The 20,280-nt window shown below is 47.6% G+C and overlaps 2 protein-coding genes across 2 annotated transcripts in view; both read right to left on the reverse strand.

Moving 5' to 3' along the window:
• Window positions 1-10,136, reverse strand: part of chrd (chordin) — a gene marked incomplete at both ends in the record, with an annotated part of 20,366 nt that extends 10,230 nt beyond the window's left edge. Inside the window, 9 exons of the mRNA XM_084461725.1 lie at window positions 1-6; window positions 427-564; window positions 1,139-1,280; window positions 3,136-3,223; window positions 3,619-3,736; window positions 4,244-4,384; window positions 8,027-8,153; window positions 8,353-8,456; window positions 9,995-10,136. The exon at window positions 1-6 is cut by the window's left edge and continues 77 nt beyond it. Of these exons, the coding sequence (XP_084317851.1) occupies window positions 1-6; window positions 427-564; window positions 1,139-1,280; window positions 3,136-3,223; window positions 3,619-3,736; window positions 4,244-4,384; window positions 8,027-8,153; window positions 8,353-8,456; window positions 9,995-10,136 (1,006 nt within the window). The remainder of the gene's footprint in view (window positions 7-426; window positions 565-1,138; window positions 1,281-3,135; window positions 3,224-3,618; window positions 3,737-4,243; window positions 4,385-8,026; window positions 8,154-8,352; window positions 8,457-9,994) is intronic.
• Window positions 10,137-10,565: 429 nt separating this feature from the next.
• Window positions 10,566-19,139, reverse strand: LOC311329809 (uncharacterized protein; the record flags this gene model as incomplete). Its single annotated transcript, XM_084461736.1, has 5 exons — window positions 10,566-10,574; window positions 15,034-15,581; window positions 16,310-16,534; window positions 16,994-17,048; window positions 18,678-19,139. 5 exons carry the CDS (start codon window positions 19,137-19,139, stop codon window positions 10,566-10,568), a joined length of 1,299 nt encoding a protein of 432 aa, XP_084317862.1.
• Window positions 19,140-20,280: the final 1,141 nt, after the last annotated feature.

The following is a 20,280-nucleotide window of genomic DNA, read 5'->3' on the forward strand; positions in this document are numbered from 1 at the left end:
GGGGCTCTGTGGGGTCAAAGGTTACATGAGGGGTTCACAAACCCGACTGACACGCAATGCACTCGTTGCTCCTTCTTGATACTCTCTCTCTCCTGCTTTCTCTCCCTCTCTCTGTTTTTCCCTCTCTCTGTTTTTCCCTCTCTCTCTCTCCCTCCCTCTCTCTCCCTCCCTCTCTCTCTCCCTCCTCTCTCGTTCTTTGCCATCACGTTTCTTCTTCCCTAATCCTTCCCCTCTCTCCTCCCCATTCTTCTCTCCCTCCTTCTCTCCTCCCCCTGTTCCCGCCCCCTCTCCCTCTCTCCCCTCCATTTCACACTTCATCCGTCTCTCCTAACGCCAGCCAGGATTTCACTCCCAGTCCTGCCCCCTGCTCTCCTTCACTGTTCATCTGGACAACACCATCTCTCTCTCTCTCTCTCTCTCTCTCACCGTTTTCTCTGTGTCCCAGCAGGCCTTGCAGGATGAGGATGAAGTGGAGGTTGTTCTCTGTGTCGCTAAGGGTCAGCACGGCGACGCCCCCCATCCCAGAGTGCTCCTTCTCCGAGGTCAGCGTGGCGCTGAACGTCTCTGTGGAGTGGGAACAGACACAGGCACCTGAACACGCATTCGTTCACGCCGCACACGGCCGGAGAAATGTCCGTCCACTGATGAACTCCAGGCTCCGCGCCTGACTGGGCTGGATGTGCTGAGGCTGCTTTATGCCACTGGAGGGACGGCGACATGAACACACACACACTCTCTCACTCACGTACACACACTCACACACACTCACACGTACACACACTCTTACACATGTACACATACACACACACTCACACGTACACAGACACTCTTACACATGTACACACACACACTCACACATGCACTCACACACACACACACACACTCTCACACTCTCTCACAAACGTACACATACACACACACACACACTCACACACATGTAAACACACGCACACACACACATACGCAGACACTCTTACACATGTACACACACACACACACACTCTCACACATGTACACACACACACACTCTCTCACACACACATATTCTACACACACACACATGCACACATACACTCTCACACATGTACACACACACTCTCACACACGTGTACACACATACACACACACACACACCCACCTGCGAACAGAGCTCTGTGTTTGATGATCTTCCCCTCGATCTCCTCCCTCCTACCAGTGGCCGTTGTCATGGAGACCCGCAGTTGTTCAGACTGTAGCTGCCTCACGTGGGATTTGGGAAGGCTCTTCCAGACCCCACAGATCTGAAACACATACAGATACACAAACACAGACACACACACACACACACACACACACACAAACACACGCACACACACACACGTGAGTCCCAATTGTATATCCTCCTCACTGTATAAAAGCCGGAGCAGCGTGGAGTATTCTGCCTTACGCACAGTTTACATACAAACTGAAAACAGCCCCAGGGTGCAGTTTGATTTCTTTGAAACACACACACTCATACACATACACACACACACACACACACACACACACACACACACACACACACACACACACACACACACACACACACAGACAGACATCTGTGGAAAAGATCAGCCTCGGGGAAATTCTGGACTCTATCTCAGCCCCGGGCCACAAACAGGAACCCTTTGAAAAACGCCTCTCATCTGCCTTAGAGGGGGAAGACATGTGGTGACGCACGCACACCTCATAACTCACAGGCCGGGATAATCTCCCCTTTTAATTGTTAATGCACTCTGAGTCCTTCTCGTGGGTGATGTCACAAGTGAAAAATCCCCCCCCCCGCCGTAATGATCCTCCCTCCACGCCGGCCCAGTCATCCCAGAGCGGTCATCTCAGCCCCCCGGGCGCTTGACATCCGATAGGGGCATTTGTCTAAAAATAATAAAGGCCGTTTTCTGGGCCTATATATAGGGGTCCTGCCCGGCCTCGCGTTCTGACGGAATGCCCTGAGGACATGTGTGTGATTTGGCTTGAGGCGAGATATGGACACACACACACACACACACACATATATATGCAGACCTACAGCACTGTATGTACGTACGCACGCATGCATACACACGCAGACCTACAGCAATGTACACACACATGCACGGACACACACATGCACACACCACACACGCACGGACACACACACACACACACCACACACACGCACGGACACACACACGCACACACCACACACAGCCGCCCTCTTAAATAAACAGCCCCTCCACTTCCTACCTCTCTCTCTCTCTCTCTCTCTGCGTCCTCTCTCTCTCTCTCTCTCTCTCTCTGTGTCCTCTCTCTCTCTCTCTCTCAATCTGTCCTCTCTCTCTCTCTCTCTGTGTTTATTCTATGCTGAGCTAAGTGACTGTGCCAGTGTGTGAGTGCCTCATGTCTCACCGTCTAGCAGTGGCACCATTCCACTTGACCCAATGAAATCAACCATTTATTACACTGCGCTAAAGGTTTCTAAGTATGTGTGTGCAATCGTGTGGCCGTGTGTGTGAGCGAGTGTGTGAGCGTGTGTGTGAGCGAGTGTGTGAGAAGTTCCGATCATGAGTGTGAGCGTGCGTTTGTTGACATGTTTGTTTTGTGAAACAGGCACAGAAAATGTTCCAGGAACTGTGAGGCAATGTTGAGACAATGCTTTGCGAATGTGTGTGTGTGTGTGTACATGCATGTGTTTATGTGGCGTGTGTGTGTGTGTATGTGTGTGCGTGTGTGCGTGTGGCGTGTGTGTGTGTGTCTGTGTGCGCGTGTATGTGTGAGGCAGTGCTTGTGTTTATTATTGCAGGGTGAATTATGGGAGGAGCAGTCAGAGTTTGACCAGAGAGTCACGGAGAGAGAGCATTTATCATGGAGGTACTTAATCTTTCTCTCTAGGGTGCACACACACAAACACACACACACACACACACACACACACACACACACACACACACAGGGTCATTTTCCCTCTTTTTTTAACACCCACACACAAACCTGCAGAGACAAACACACACACACACACACTGTCTTTCTCTTCTTCTTACACACACACACACACACACACACACACACACACACACAGCGAACACACACAGGAAGTAGAAGTGTCTTGGAACAGAGAACACCTTCATATCTCACCATGTCTGACTGCCCTTTCGGGACCCTGTACTCAAACGCCGTATTTCCCTCTGAATCAAGGAACACAATCTTGCTGGGCTGTTCCATCCTGAGAGAGAGAGAGAGAGAGAGAGAGAGAGAGAGAGAGAGAGAGAGAGAGAGAGAGAGAGGGGAGTGAAGAGAGTGAAGAGAGTGAAGAGGGATTAAGAGTTAAGTCTAATTCAGTTTGGTACAGCGTCTTCTGTCTCCTGCTCTCATATCCTGTTCTCACCAGACACTGCGTATAATATGATATCCAATGGAGGGTGTGTCAATATGTGTGTGTGTGTTGGGGTTGTCAGTGTGTGTGCGAGAGAGAGAGAGACACAGAGAGAGAAACTCCCTGAATGACACAATACTTGAAACTTGAGACTTGAAAGAAAACTTAAAAGGGAAATGGCAACTGATTTAATAAGATAAACAGCAGTCTGAGTGTGTGTGTGTGTGTGTGTGTGTGTGTGTTACCTCTGGTAGGTGATGGAGAAGCTCAGACTGGTTCTGGACAGGGAGAAGCGAGCTCGGGCCACACCACTGGAACTGGGCAGCCAGGAGTCTGTTACTCCTGTCAACACTGCCACAAAGTCTAGAGAGAGAGAGAGAGAGAGAGAGGGAGAGAGGGAGAGAGAGAGAGGCAGAGGGAGAGAGAGAGGAAGAGAGAGAAATGAGGCCAAGGAAGAGAGAGGGACAGAGAGAGAGAGATAGAGAGAGAGAGATAAAGAGAGGGAGGGAGAGAGATAGAGAGGTGGAAGGTGGGCGAGTTTGAGTTACTGTTTACAAATATCTGCTATAGTAAACACTTCTATTATTCTCTTGTACAGAATGTGTTTGTGTCTGTGACTGTGTATGAAAATTACTGTTTTTCCATAGCAACATGTGTGTGTGTGAGTGTGTGTGTGTGTGTGTACTGTATGTGTGTGCTTATCTGTGTGTATGAGTTTGTGTGTTTGTTTGTGCTTGTGTGTGTGTGCGTGTGTGTGTGTTTGCGTGTATGTGTTCTTATGTGTGTGTGTGTGTGTGTGCACTTGTGTGTGTGTGTGCACATGTGTGTGTGTGTGTGTGTGTGTGTGTGTGTGTGTGTGTGTTCACTCACCAGTCCGGCTGTCTCCGGGGGAGATGTCCTCAGAGCTGAGGTATGAACGGTCGTTGTAGGACTTGTGGAGGTCATCCTCCTTTTCCTGGAAGTACTCGAAGCCGTCGAACACGGACTCCGCCTGCTTCCTGTCCACATCAGCTACACAGGCGCAGAGAGCATGGTCACAATTTACATCGGGAATCGGATATTTATGCAACACCTATTGGTGGTTATTACAGTCGCAAGACGGCTTGAGGGAAATAGCATCTCAGTTAGATCTGCAGAGGGGATGAGTGATGAGCAGAAAGAGGGAAGTGAATATGAGAGGGGACGAGTGATGGAGGAGGTAGAGAAGGGTATGAACTGCAGGGAGGAGGTAGAGAGAGGGAGGAGGTAGAGAGGGAGGAGGTAGAGAGAGGGAGGAGGGAGGAGGTAGAGAGAGGGAGGAGGTAGAGAGATGGAGGAGGTAGAGAGAGGGAGGAGGGAGGAGGTAGAGAGAGGGAGGAGGTAGAGAGAGGGAGGAAGTATAGAGATGGAGGAGGTAGAGAGAGGGAGGAGGTAGAGAGAGGGAGGAGGTATAGAGATGGAGGAGGTAGAGAGAGGGAGGAGGTAGAGAGAGGGAGGAGGTAGAGAGAGGGAGGAGGTATAGAGATGGAGGAGGTAGAGAGAGGGAGGAGGTAGAGAGAGGGAGGAGGTATAGAGATGGAGGAGGTAGAGAGAGGGAGGAGGTAGAGAGAGGGAGGAGGTAGAGAGAGGGACAGAGACGGTTCCATGAGGAGTGGGAGGGAGCGATGACAGAAAAGAGAGATTCGGTCTGTCAATTCAATTCACTATTAGCCTGACAAATCTGTGTTTCTAACATGTATGTAGATTGAAAATAAACAAACAAATAAATAAATAATAAAAAATAACAATAAGCAGTAGTAATTAACAGTAAAGATTTACATAGTAAATTAAGCAATAAACCACTCGAGGCCGTGTGTTATAGTGATTTTATAACAGCTAGGGGGCGTTGTTAGGCACGACGCGAAGCGGAGTGCCCTAAAACCCCCCTAGCTGTTATAAAATCACTATAACACACGGCCTCGAGTGGTTTATTGCTTTTATACAACGGTTACTACAGCTATTAGTGTCAAATAGACACACAGCAATGTAAAATATTAACATTTATTCAAAACGAAGCATCATTCCCTCAATTCCGCGGAGCAAAATAGTTCCCCTAACAAATGGGTTGCCAAGCAACAACAACAACTACAATGCATTGGATCAAATGGGAGGCGCATTAATACTGAGCATGGAATGATACGCGGTCCCAGGTGTGTGTTACAAAGTATTTTAACACGGCTTCCAGCCAATCAGAATCAAGAACCAGAACTAACCGTTGTATAATGAACATTAAAACAGATGTGTGTGTGTGTCTAAGTGTATGTGTAAATAATATTAGAACATTAACATTAGTGACATTTACTGCATATAAAATAGAAAATCTCTCTGTCTCTCTCTCTGTCTGTCTCTCTCTCTCTCTCTCTCTGTCTCTCTCTATCCCTGTCTCTCTCTCTCTCTCTCTCTCTCTCTCTCTCTGTGTCTCTCTCTGTCTCTCTCTGTCTCTCTCTATCCCTGTCTCTCTCTATCCCTGTCTCTCTCTCTCTCTCTCTCTCTCTCTCTCTTTCTCTCTCTCTCCCTGTCTCTCTCTCACTGAGGTCTCATCTAATCCTACTTCAGAGCAGCACATCCTGGCTGGTCTGGCCGCCATAGCAACACAATTTTTGTTTCTTAGCCCAATGAGTGAAGGGGGAATTGGGAGTGACAGTCGCCCACTATCCAAACAATTACCCATATTGTTCCACACACACACACACACACACAACACTGTGTCCTAATGTAACATTTTCAGCACCTCTCTCTCTCAGATGAACAAACACACACACACAAGCATACTGACAAGTACTGTTACAAAGACTTAGAGAGTGACACACACACATAAACACTGGGAACGACTATAATTGCGACACACACATACAGAGAGACGCATGTATGCAAGTGCACACACACACGCTCACAGTGAAGAGACTGAGGACTCACCTCTTTCTTCAAGAGCCTGTTTCTGACTAGCAGAGCCTGTTTTCTTTCCCTCTGTCCTGTCATATCCTCCCTGTCTGTCCTCTGTCATATCCTCCCTGTCTGTCCCCTGTCACATCCTCCCTGTCTGTCCTCTGTCATATCCTCCCTGTCTGTCCTCTGTCACATCCTCTGTCTGTCCTCTGTCACATCCTCCCTGTCTGTCCTCTGTCACATCCTCTGTCTGTCCTCTGTCATATCCTCCCTGTCTGTCCTCTGTCACATCCTCTGTCTGTCCTCTGTCACATCCTCCCTGTCTGTCCTCTGTCACATCCTCTGTCTGTCCTCTGTCATATCCTCCCTGTCTGTCCTCTGTCACATCCTCTGTCTGTCCTCTGTCATATCCTCCCTGTCTGTCCTCTGTCATATCCTCCCTGTCTGTCCCCTGTCATATCCTCCCTGTCTGTCCTCTGTCACATCCTCTGTCTGTCCTCTGTCACATCCTCCCTGTCTGTCCTCTGTCACATCCTCTGTCTGTCCTCTGTCACATCCTCCCTGTCTGTCCTCTGTCATATCCTCCCTGTCTGTCCCCTGTCATATCATCCCTGTCTGTCCTCTGTCATATCCTCTCTCTCTCCCTCACTTCCCCTCCATGTTCTCAGGCTGCTGTGTAGTGTCAGCCTCACCTCCCACACTCTGCTGTATCCTCAGGTGCACCAGTCACCCTAAACACACACACACACACACACACACTCTCACACACACACACACACACTCACACACGCTCACTCAAGCTCATACACACACACACACACACACTTACGCTCATGCACACACACACACACATACACACACACACACACACACACACAGTTTTCCACCAATTACATAAACACACTCTGGGCCTTTCCTACAGGCATGCACGACCACAACACATTTGCAGCCCATTCCACTTCAACACACACACACACACACAGACACAGACACACACACACACACACACACACTCCACATTTTCCCATATGAGTACAAACACACTCAATGTTGTCCCGGTGATGGGGGCCTCTCAGACAACCCGGGCACTTTACCTTGACTTTCCATTCCATTACCAGACACACACACATACACACACACACAATCTACCGAGCGACTATGGAGAATGTAAGACCCACCCAACAGTGTCTGTAAGCACACAACCGTCTGTGTGTGTGTGTGTGAGAGAGAGAGAATGTCAGATAGAGAGAGGGAGAGAGGGAGAGAGAGAGAGAAGAGCAGGAGAGGATGTGTGTGTGAGAGAGAGAGAGAGAGAGAGAGAGAGAGAGAGAGAGAGAGAGAAAGGGTGAGTGTAGGAGGTGGAAACAGGTAGTATAACATGTCACACTGAAGGAGAATAAATGGGCAGGAACTGCCTTTGGACCAGGTGGTTCTAGAATGACCACATTGGACACACACTGAGTCAGAGACAAACCCAGACCTGCTCCTGGTCAGGGAACAAGAGAGAGAGAGAGAGAGAGAGAAGGAGAGAGAGGGAGAGAGAGAGAATGAGAGAGAGAGAGAGAGAGAGAGAGAGAGTGTGAGAGAGAGAGAGAGAGAGAGAGAGAGAGAGAGAGAGAGAGAGAGAGAGACAGAGAGAGAGACAGAGAGAGAGACAGAGAGAGAAAGAGAGAAACTCCCTGAATGACACAATACTTGAAACTTGGAGGAAGCCATGTAGATGGAGCAGGTTTTGGAGCTGTGACTCACCTTTGGGGCAGGTTTTGCAGCACTGTCCAGGTAGCAGCTCTGGCTCATCACAGCTGGGCTCTGGACAGTCCTGCTTGATGTTCTTACAGCTCACCTTCCCAAACACCTTACCACGACGACTCTTTTGCTGAGAAAAGAAAACATATGTGAACCTCCTCACACTGACAGAAAGACTGCTTTTACAAAATTATTTCTGTTCTATACAGCAATGCAATTTTGGTATGTCTGTCTGTGTCTGACTGTCATATTATTTGCTGTTGACATAAATGTAGGCTATGTGTAAACTAGGGTATGAGATGACAATTTTAAAGGTTATGTAAACCTACCGTTTCACAGTAACATTGGACGCAGTGCATGATCCCGAATGGCTCCCCCAGGTCGGGGTGCCACGTGTCCTCCAGCGAATAGAATCTCCCCCCGAACGAGCATCCTGTAACAGAGGGAGACAAACTATTGGTCAGGGGACGTCACGTTCACTTGGTAGTGCAGTTGTTGGCTTACAGGACGAAATAACAATTGGTAAGTGAAATGCGACTTTGCCGAAAGCAATGTAGGTCATTTTATTCCACAAAACATAATATGCTTAGTATGCCTGCAACGGATGGACACAAATGCCTGTCTGGTCTAGCCTACAGTCCAGTACACATTCTATTAGTAGGCTAATGCGCATTAGGCCTTTGGACATTATAGGCGAACTGACGTTGCTTTGACAATGCCAATTACCAAACTGCGTCAGACAGTTGGGGGGGATTGTCTGGATGCCTCATGTGTTCCGAAGACCAGCCGTAGATCATTTTTCATTTAAACGGTGCATGGGGTATTCAACAATCCCAACCTTGAATTATTATTATTTTTAAATCCATTCACACAACAAACACGAAGTCATTTGGGAAAAGTAATACGCATTCCCCACCTGGCATGCTAGTGCCTTGAGGTTGTGTGACTACACCGAAAGTAATTGAAGCGCTTATGTAGGCTATTGAGTGTTTCAAATGGATGGGGGAATTTCTATTAAGGAAAATATTGCAATGATAATCCGAGGCTATAGGACAATTATCAATGGTTCCAGTAACATATTTTTGCAACCGAATTCTCCCTGCCAAGCATTGTATTGGTATGGGCCATTATTTCACTCGTTATTTGCCTCCGGTCCTTTTCCAGTCCAGTCACCACCTTGGCACTATCAGGCCAACATGGCGCAGCACGGCTTGGAGGTGAGGTAACCCCAGCACCAAGTTCACTGACTGTCGACGCGATATCGTGCGGTTGCCTGAGGCTTAGCTTCTTACAACCTGGTTCGCATTATTCTTTCATTAAGTGACTACACTTTAAACAGTCCAGTCGAGTTACCGTGAACCGAGAACACCTCGCCTGCCCGCCCCACTCACTGGCAATAAATCACCCGCTTGGCACAGCCGAAGAAGGGCATGCCCTCACTAAAGAACAGCAGTCATGGAAAGTCGATTGATTACAGTTTCCAGCGTTGGATAAACGTTATTAGAGGCATTTGTTCTTAGGACCTTGACATCTTACTTCTGACGGACCGGTTTTCTTGTAAAAACAAGAGGTTTTAAAAGCTTGCACATAGACCAGATGGCATTCTCCGTGGTTATGACTAAGATGTTTGCTGAAGTTTGTTCATGAAGTAACCATAACAGAGGGTCGCTTGAGGAAGATGCAAGGAAACGGGGAGAAGGGGTGAAGTAACTTTGTCTAAAAAATACAGAACGGTGATTAGGGCCAATTCTAAAATGTTTTTGTACACCTTCCAAGCATTTGGTGAGTAAAACGTATCTTCCATAGATCTGCAATCCCTATAAAGCCTAGGTAAAACTGGAGACGTCAGTGCTGAAAACATGCAGGCCTGCTATAGCTTCAGATGTTCAACCCCAGGTCAGATTTCAAATCATATGACCCAGTGTGGGTTTTATGGAAGTCGGTGTGCTATTGGGTCGAGTTGTGGCTTACCTGACACTCCCTTTGAAGGCAGGGGTTCTCTCTCGGACTGGATGGGCAGAGCGGGTGATTTCATCCTGGAGGCGCCTCCACACTGCAGCCACGCGCAGCTCATCACGCACAGCAAGGAGCTGAGCGCGCGGCGAGCTGGCATCCTGACCGGGGGGAGCATCCGAAACTCGCCGCGGCTTCACTTTCTCCTTCTTGCTGCAGAGAAACAAAAGCTCTCCTCTTTGTCCTTGTGAAATAACGCTGGTTGGTCCGTGTGAAATAAATGAACAAGAATATAGACTACGGCGTTTAACTAATGCAGCATGCGCCTGAGGTCGACTGCAGCCAGGTATCCTCCAAGTAGTGAAAAAGAGAATAGGCTAACCAAACACTTAATATGGTATGACGGTACCAGCCCAAAAGCATATGACCCCTCTGCGCCGGGTCCTTTCAGCTTTATACTGCCCTGACACTTGAAGCAGGCACGACAGGGAGGGGTGAGAACGAAAGGGGTGGGGTAGGTAAGGAAAGGGACGAAAGAGGAGGGTCAAGTAAGTCCCAGACCGTTAACCCAACGCCATGTAAAAATGTGTCAGAACACCTAGTGGGAGAGAGCACGATCACACAGTACAGTAGAGGAATGTGTGTGTGTGTGTGTGTGTGTGTGTGTGTGTGTGTGTGTGTGTGTGTGTGTGTGTGTGTGTGTGTGTGTGTGTGTGTGTGTGTAGGCTGTCCTGTATTTATACAACTGCGTTTGGCGTTTAGACCTAAGTGACTTAACAGAAACAAATGAAAATAGTTTGAATACCTCACGGCAACTCTTTTCAATCTGCGTTTGCCTATCGCCGTCTGTCCTTTTACATTATAAGAACGTTGCTTATTTTGGCCATATGAACCTCCGAAGTGGACATTTCCAAAGAGTCCGATTTGTTTAAAAAAAATTGCGTACGCATTTGTTGTATATATGAGAATATGACCACCCAACAAGTGATCTAAATGAAGATTAAAATGCTGTTTATTGTACACTGTTATAACCCATTGTATCTATTTCTTCTAGGAAATGCAAATGACAAAGAAATAGCCTACAAAACGTCTGGTTAGTAGCCTAGTTTGAATATTGAGCAATAGCTCCATATTCCTCATAGCCACAGTAGACGCAACGGTGTGCGTATGTGATATATATATAGGCATATATATATATATATATAGAGAGAGAGAGAGAGAGAGAGAGGGAGCGAAAGAAAGGGAGAGAGAGAGAGAAGTGGCTACATGGTGATTTACTTTCGGAAGTTCACTGCAAGGGTCATGCTAATCACATAGCCTACTAAACTGGTCTGTGGAATTATATATGACAGAAAAACTACAAGTAGGCGTAATATGATTACACATTATATATGATAGCCTATATGAAACATAGCCTTTATTGATAAATAGCCCATCCTATATACATTCTTTGGGGTTGCTCGTTCACGCGTGCAATGTGGCTCTTTCCCCACTTGTCATTTACACTACACTAAAGAGCCATAAAATAAGCTAAATAAACTCATTAAGGGAGGGTGGTGAGGGGGATTGGGCGTGTTTGGTGTAGAACCATACATCACTGATTGTTACGGCTTTGTCTGTCGCGCTCCGGAAACTGTGAGACTCTTCCGCTCTAGCCCCTATCTACTCCATCCACATGCTAAACATGACTATAGGCCTCCTCTCAATAGAGATGAACCCATTCAACATGGCACCAACACGTCCTCCGTTCTACCAGACTTGGCCCATCGCTCAACGGGAGCCATAAAAGAAGAATAAAAAGACTAAGTAAAGAAACATAACGCCACAAATGCATAGCTAGTCCCCTAGCAAATGTGCGCGAAGTAAAATGACGAATATTTGTATGCATATCACATTATATGGCTGTGGGAGTCACTTCCATGTGGGCGAGGGGATTCACACACCGGCGCCCCTCTCCTCCGCGGGGTGAATGGCAATCGATGATGGCCTGTTTGCACTTCATCATTGGGTGATAAGCGACGCTTTCGGCTGCAGCGGCAAGTGATTCATTAGGGAGAGACCGGATAGCAAATTGTCTATTGGAGTAAATACACAATTCACACGCAGAGAATGAGGAGAATTGTTGTGTATTCCCCACCACTACCTCACTGCACTACAGGGCGCAATGTAGACTAATATGTTGCAAGTCCAATTCGTTCAGCACGGGCTAGACAGCATATAGACTTAATCAACAATAGGCATATAAGTGGCGCAGTTTAGAAAGGGGGTTGTCAGCTCACCTCCGTAGCTCATGAGTTTCCGTAGGCCCATCTGTGTGAGTTTGAACAGAAATATATGCTATCACACCAAGTGAGAGAATCTAAACCCACGAATCTAAACGTTCGCGTGTTTTCTGTTAAACTCGAGAGAGGGGTAGGCTCGGAGAGGGAGAGGGAGAGAGAGAGCCTGTGCGTCTGAAGTCATTTCAAGTTATACCAAGAAACGTTTGGCCTACATTCTAATAAAATGGATTAAGCCTAACCGTGACCGGCATTTTGTGAATTCTGAGTGAGAAACAATTCAATACAATTCCGATCAGTACTTAATTTGAAGCAAACACGCAGAGCTTGGGGGGGAATCAGCTCAAAGAAACACCGACGGACTTAATATACCTGATATAATTAAAAAATAATAAATAAATAAAAACATTAGAAATATGCCAAATATGCAACATAAACTCTGATCAGCTCTGTCACAACTCTATATTGGTCCCTTTTCTGGGGGTGCAGTACATGCATAATGCAGGGCATGTTGTTTTATTTGTGTACCTCAACAAGCCCGCTCTCCCGCCCTCGTCTGTCTGACTGGCACAGGACCACATCCTGTTTGTGGCCTGGATTATACCAGCAATGTGAATAGCGGGAGGGGACCGGGAGTTTGATATCTTGGCAATTATATCGACCCCGTCACCACCTGTTCACCGCTGGCCTTTAGACTGTAGTAGACATGTTGAACACGATCAAGGACACGATTACGCATGGCATCTGTATGAAATCGTCCCACTTTTTGAACTGACCAGTAGGCTATAGGCCTACTTCAATCATCGACGAGTCAAGTTGAGATAAAACCAATAAAATACTCTAATGGTGTAAATATGGACATCCTGGTAGTGAGGCGCTTTTTTATATATATTTTTTTTTATCAAGGGCCCAGATGACACTCCAAAACGCTAATTTCATTTAATAATTGTGAATGTTCACATTAGGCTAGATAAAAATAGGCTACTATACAGCTATAGCCCCGTTACTGATTTATATTTTTTTTTTAAAATTGACATAGGTTTGTTATAGTGGCTATTTATCTAATTGCCTTTTACAGCCCACAATTTGGTTCTAAAAGGCAACTGACAGAACAACAAAACGACGAGGGGTGATGACTTTATAGCTACTGTACTGTTATGCTGATGCAGCAATGATGGTAATAGGACGAGGTGAAGACATACAGGGCTATTCTCTTGTAAGGCTAATTCTTGTGTTACTCGGAAAGCAGTGAATACCCACTCAAAATGCAAATGCGCGTCTCATGGAATTGATGTTTAATCATGTACGCGCGCCGAAAACCACGAAACGAATGCAGGCATTGTGCGAATAGAAGCCGGGCGCCGGTTTTCTTTTCTCACCAACGCTATTTCCTAGGGTCCCTGGATAGTAGTGTGATTATCACCGAGGACGGAATTAGCGGCCAGCAGCCATCAACAAACAGTTTGCCTGGGAATAACAGGGGAGTTGGGGGGGGGGGGGGGGGGGGGGGTCGCCACTTGTCACTGACATCACCAGTCGTCAATGAGTCTATTTCAGGGGCGACGGCACACTGGGTCATATCCGAACTGTTCCCCTAACGGGTATTCCGTTCAGGATAACTCAGTTATGCGCAAAATAATAATCAGCCTTGAGATGCGTGACAGTAGCCTATCAATGAATGGAACTATTGGTCCAATCTGACTCATCAGACGTCTTGTGTTCACTTCTCCAAAAATACAAAAGGTCCGCCTCCTCCAATGGCGGTGACGGATGGTTGCTTTTATTGTTGTTTTTTTTACAATGAGATTTTACAGCTGATTTACAACCTGGGTGGTCTGACCATATTTGAGTGTTCCTTCCACAAACGCAAATGCCTATACCAGCGAATGGAAAAACCGATGAGTAGACAGAACAAAACGGAGAGAATTCCTTCATTTGTGATGTTTAGTCCTAGTTCAAGTGGTCAAATATAACAAATATAATGGTCAAGTATGTGCCAGAAAATAAATAGGACCAGCTCAATAAGGCAATCTCCCCAACTTCCTAACTTTTATTTAACCTTTATTTAACTTAACTTGTTGATGTCCCTAAGCCAGTTCTCCACCTGCTGCATGCATGGTGTTTTTTCTCTTTCTCTCTCTGCATCCTGGTGTTTTCCTTGTTCTCTTTTGTAAGCGTCCGGGTCTATGGTCTTCAAAGAGCTCCAGAGGCAAGGCCAGGCCACGCTCACATACAAAGGCAGGTCAGCTCGTGGGATAAACATACGTAACCACCTGTCCTTGCAGTCTGGAGTCAACACTGGCCCCGCCCCTTCCCCCGATCCCCTGTCCGCACGCAAAACAATATCTCAATTATACACGCACACACACACACACAGACACACACACACACACACACACACACACACACACACACACACACCTCAGCCAGCATTGTCAGACCCCTACAGTACAGTCAAACCATCCCCCACCAGAGCCTAAGGACCCCCAGTAGGGAGACCTCCCGCTAACAGCCCTGGCCAAGCCTCAAACCTCTGGGGCTGAGAGAAAGACCAGCGTCCTGGGGAGAAAATCAATTCCAGGGGTGAGGATCATGCAGAGAGGCTCCAGGGATGACAAATTTGCCTTTCAAATGGTCATCCTAAGATCAAACCCTATCTCCAGAGGGCTGTATGTGTGTGAGAGAAAGAAAGAGAACGCTATCACATTACAAGGTGAAAGCACCACTGTCTTAGTGGCTTACAAGTTCCAGAGTTTATTCTGCCCCATCTGTCTGTACCCCATGCCCAGAGATGAGAGCTGATCCTGGGCTTAGACTGAAGCCGGTGCCTGGTCCTCCTGGGTCTGTCATGGAGGCCAACGTGGAAAAAGACGAGCCGAAACTTGACACCAGACCAGAGTCAGAACCCGACGCTGCCAGCTCCTCAAACCTCTGGATGACGCTCCTCACAGACTGGAAGTTCACGTCTCGACGCCAGCGGCCCCTGCCAGCGCCCGAGGGTCCCCTGTAGGCTGAGGCCCGACTGAGGAAGACGTGAGGCGGTGGGGGTAGGCCACAGCGGAGCCTGAGCCTCCCTTGGCCCAGCCCCAGAGCAGGGCTCACTCCAGTGGGGCAGAAGCGGGTGGGCAGGGTGGCAAGGTGCTCCTGGGTTAAGGCGTTGTGGAAGCTAAGGGCGCCGCCGCCGATGTTGAGGAAGACCCCCAGGGTTTTGATCTGGGGGGGAACGGCACGCAGCGGCTCCCGGCGTCCATCATCGTACACCGTGGAGAAGGACATGCCCTGCCTCTCCATCCACCAACCACGAGACCTGTTCAGTGAGCTCACTCCTGCAGAGCAGAAAGAAAAATGGTCCGTACAGACTAGCTAGTGTTTTTGACAGAGGGTTGAGAACAGTTCAAATGTCATGTTACAGTATGTGTTCATGTAAGCTGTTCGAATTGCGGCATCTGTAATGGGCAGTAAACATTAAACATCAAGGCTTTGGCCACTTTCACTTTTTTTCATTTTTGATGCAAATCAACATGTTGTTTGTGATTGGACAAAATGACTTGACTGGACTCCTGTATACAGACAGAAGATGTTAGACCCTGGAAGCCAAGACTGTTAATGACAGTGTTACCAGACCAGCCAAGAGAACCGATTCCCTGGGCTCAGTTGCCAGTATGAGAGATGGATTTAACCTGATAGGCCCCTCTCATCCAAATACTAATGCCATCAGTTTTTGTAAAAATTGGAAGAGGACCAACAAATGTTTTTATGGCGTCTTCACCACTGGGTGGCAGCGTTGAGCAGAGTTTAGGCATGATAATGAAACTTATGAGGACAACCTGTTAACGTGAACTGTTTAAGGTTCATGAGGGCAGGGGAGTATTTGCACAATAATTGTTTGTTTAGCCTATTTCTACAAATACCACCAAGAACCAGAAATATAAGTTCATGGAAAGTTATGTTGGGACAGTTGGAACATATCAGTAGGCCTATGCTTGGGGGATCAAGGACTACACTCAACTAAATCAGTGAATTGCATGTTATAACACACAGAATAGGTCCTTACCTATCCTGTAGAGAGCGCTATTGCAGACGTCCACCTCCCAGTAGAACTGCCCCCTGGAAATGATGACGTCAGCGCACACCTGTGGGAGGGGGGCGGAGTCCGTCTCTGAGCAGGTGTCCCCGTGGTGATGAGAGGGCAGCGGTCCCTGGAAGGTGAGGGTGAGGGAGGAGTGTGAGAGACGGAGAGACGGAGCGGCCGTAGAGGGATCCAGGGCGAAGGACAGACCTGGGGGAGGGAGAGGACAAGGGGGGGCAAGTGAATCTCTTTTCTGAAGAGAGTTCTATCAGTTGTTTTTCAATCGAGATTTTGAATCTCTCTCATAGTCTCGAGACAAGAGGGGTCAGAGTGTAACCTGACCTGAGACTGACTTCTCCATATCCTCCTCTTGTAGGTCTATAGCACCATCCTGTGGGGATGTGGAGGAACTTGGATCTGTGGACAGAGTAGAGAATGTATCTACAGAAAGACACTGCATGCCATTTGGAGATGCTATGTATGAGAGCGAAGTTCCGAGGCGTTTGTCGAGCACGTAGGGCAGGTTCTGCTGAACCCCCGTGTCCAGAATTGCTTCGTTTTCCGAGAAGCACGTGATCGATGAGAAATGAGGCCTTGGTCATGTGATCGTTTGTACAGTAAGTCAGAATGTTATTATTCAGGGCTACTGAAAACACTGTTAACACTCACCATGTAGGGAGCTCTGGGCTGTGACATCACCTGTATCCATGCAGAACATGTCCACCTGTTCGTGGGGGGGGGTGAGGACACAGAAATGTTAGCTAGAAGACAGGAGCTAGTTTAATGATCTAGATTATCAAAGTATCAAATTACTTAATGGATTTGTTATTATAACATCCATCACACACCATATCACCAATAAAACAAAAATCATAATCAGATTTATTTTAGCCGTGTAGGTTTTTACACACACTAGGAATTTGTTCTGGACTGTTGGTGCATACAGTAAATAGACAACAATAGACAAGGTGCGGGAACAAGACAGGACAGTGCAAAGACAGGACAGTGCAACATATATAATAGCGCAAGAAGTAAAGGGCAAATACAATATGATGTGTTTATATACAATATATGTGTAATGTGTTTATGTACGTGCAGTGTGTTTATATACAATATTTTTTGCAATGTGTTTTGTAAGTGCAGTGTGATCCTATGTACAATACAATCAAGAGTGTGCAAGTAGTGCTGCAGAGTCACCGTCAGCATGGGGCACTTGTAAATATGACCAACCAAATATAACCAATAAAAACATAAATACAACCAAAAACAAAAATATATAGCTGCAAGCAGCAATAACAGGGCCAAGCGCAATGAACGCATCAAAGGCAACAAACATTTGAGCTATGTGGCCATTGAAAATGTCAGTGAAAATATCTAAAAGCGCAATGGGTGGCTTTTCACAAAAGCTCTTATATCGACAACAAAATTGAATCTGACGATTTTGTGTCCAATTAGTAATAAGTTGTAGACCATTCCATGACCTACTCATACAAAAAATATGAACCCCATTTTGCCAAGAGCGATGCTACAGCAATCAATTGCATTTTAGAAACTTTTAAGCATTTTTGCTTGTTATAGTGCCACCCTGTCGCCAATCAGTTTCAACTTTCTCCAGTGACCATTAGGCATGCCCATGCATCACTGTACAAAGTTTTGGAAAAATCGTCTTGGCGGTTAGGCCTAAACAGGAAATTACGAAATGAGCGCCCCCACTTTGTTTGGTCAGGCCAATAATGGAGGATTAGCCTCTGATTATGTGTGGTGATCTCCATACACATTTTTGTGGTGCTCTGTCCAACCATTCAGAACTTAAACACCTTCATTTGAAAAGCCACACCCTCTGCAATATTCATTGGCTCATAGTGGCTCTTTTAATCAACTTTTCAAACTTTTGCCGAAATGGAACTGTAGATATCTGTCTCTAGATTGTGTTGACCACATTCCATGCAGATTGGTAAAAGTTCCTAGGAGGAGATAGATTGTAAGCATTTTTAAAAAAAAATCCAAATGATGGAAAATCTACATAACCGGAAGTTATGGGTTCTTGATGCAAATTTGTTCCTCGTGAGGAGAGGCATGTGTGCGCAAAGTCTAGGTCAAACTGGGAGATATGCCTGTTCAAAGTTTGCCATTTCAAACAGCTGCTATAGCGCCCCCTTTGGCCAATCGATGTGAGACTTGTTCCATGGCTTCGTGGCACAAGCCTCCATCATTGTGCAAAGTTTCATAAAAAGCGACCAGTCGGTTATAGGGACTACCATAGACTTCCATGGCAGATAAATAATAATACTGTAATACTACCAATTACAATAGTTGCACCTTCAGTGCTTGGCTCCTAACAAACATTTCTCACCTGAGCCTGTTGGAGGGGCTGTAATGCCCCCCCACCCAGGCGCCTCTCCTTGTCGTTCCACCCAGGACTCAGGGTCGGGTCGCAGGGCAGACAGCGGGTGGCAGACGCCCACTCCCAGCATGGCAGCTCCACGGGGTGGGCACAACACGGGCACAGCACCGCGCACACTGGACGGCTGGCGGTGCGGCGGACACCGGGGGCGCCGCGAGGAGCCCAGCATCGCCCCGCCCCCTCGACGCCCCCTACGCAGCGCCCGCAGAGGGTGTGAGAGCAAGGCAGGAGCAGGGCGACGTCGTACCCATGGCTACAGGACGGGCAAGCAGACAGCGGCCTCGAGTCTGGGGAGCAATCTTCCTCTCCCTCCTCCTCCCCCTCCTCGTCCCCTGTCTTCTGCCCCTTTTCTCCTGACGGCCTGCTCCTCTGTCGTTGCTTGGCCGTAGGACGAGAGGATCGTTGTGACATTATCGGCAACTTCAACTTGAATGTCCGCCCAGCTCAATAGCATTGTCTCCCCTCGCCACAGTGTCTCCGTCCAACAATGTACATCAAGACAAAGGTGTTACAGTCAACCTCTCCTCAATGACAAACACTGTCTACCATTCCCCGTGAGAAACCCTGCGCCCCGCCCAAAAGCCAGATCCCATCTAAGGCTTGACTGCTTGTGGCAGGCGCTTGTCCACCCGCGGCGCCCCTGCAGAACCGCGCCACGACAGATACAAACCCTGCATGTTCCCCCGACCGCCCTGAGAGATCTCCTCCCGTCTGCTCTACGAGACTGGAGGTCCTCCGCGTGGCGGAGCACAAAGGTGCTGTGCTGCTCTTGGGCAGGCTGCAAATATATCCCGCTGTGGTGAATCAAAAAGAAAAAACGAGCCCTCGCTCTTCACACTCCAGCAGATGGGAGGTACGGCAGGCTGGAGTCAGAGCCGGTGGAAGAGTGGTGTGACATATCCTCGTCCGCTGTCCCCTTTTCTTCTGCTCTGCTCTTCCTTTCTCGGTCTGTCTAAGCGGCGAGAACAGTGTTAAGAGAGAGGGAGGGACAAAGCTGGAGAGAGAGAAAGAGAGAGAGAGACAGAGAGAAGAGCACAGCCTTTTATTAGGTACTCATTGCTTGGCGTTGCTATGGTGACTGTCTTCCGTAAACATGGCCCAGTGAAGCCAGCCGACTTCACACAGGCAGAGACCTGCACACACACACACACACACACACACACACACACACACACACACACACACACACACACACACACACACACACACACACACACAGATAAAAGGTCCACAATGAATGCAATTGGTATGGAATGAAATGAAATGGGCCTAAACGCAACCCACACACACCCTCTCAGACAGACACCCAGACACACACTAACAGCCACTCCTTTAATATGCAAATCACCCTACTCCCCACCCTTCTCTGTGTCTCCCTCTGGACTATTACGTCCCTTATCTGTGAGTGTTTTCTGTTCATCACTCCATGATGTGAATATAAAGATCTGCTGCAGCTCCATCGCCATGGTTACACTTCCTGTCTCCATATTATTGGCTGGTAGGGCCCTATTGTTCCCCTGCCCTCTCTACAAGGCCAGGGCAATGGTCCAGG

Source organism: Borostomias antarcticus (assembly GCF_949987555.1).
Source record: "Borostomias antarcticus genome assembly, chromosome: 1".
Lineage (NCBI taxonomy): Eukaryota > Metazoa > Chordata > Actinopteri > Stomiiformes > Stomiidae > Borostomias > Borostomias antarcticus.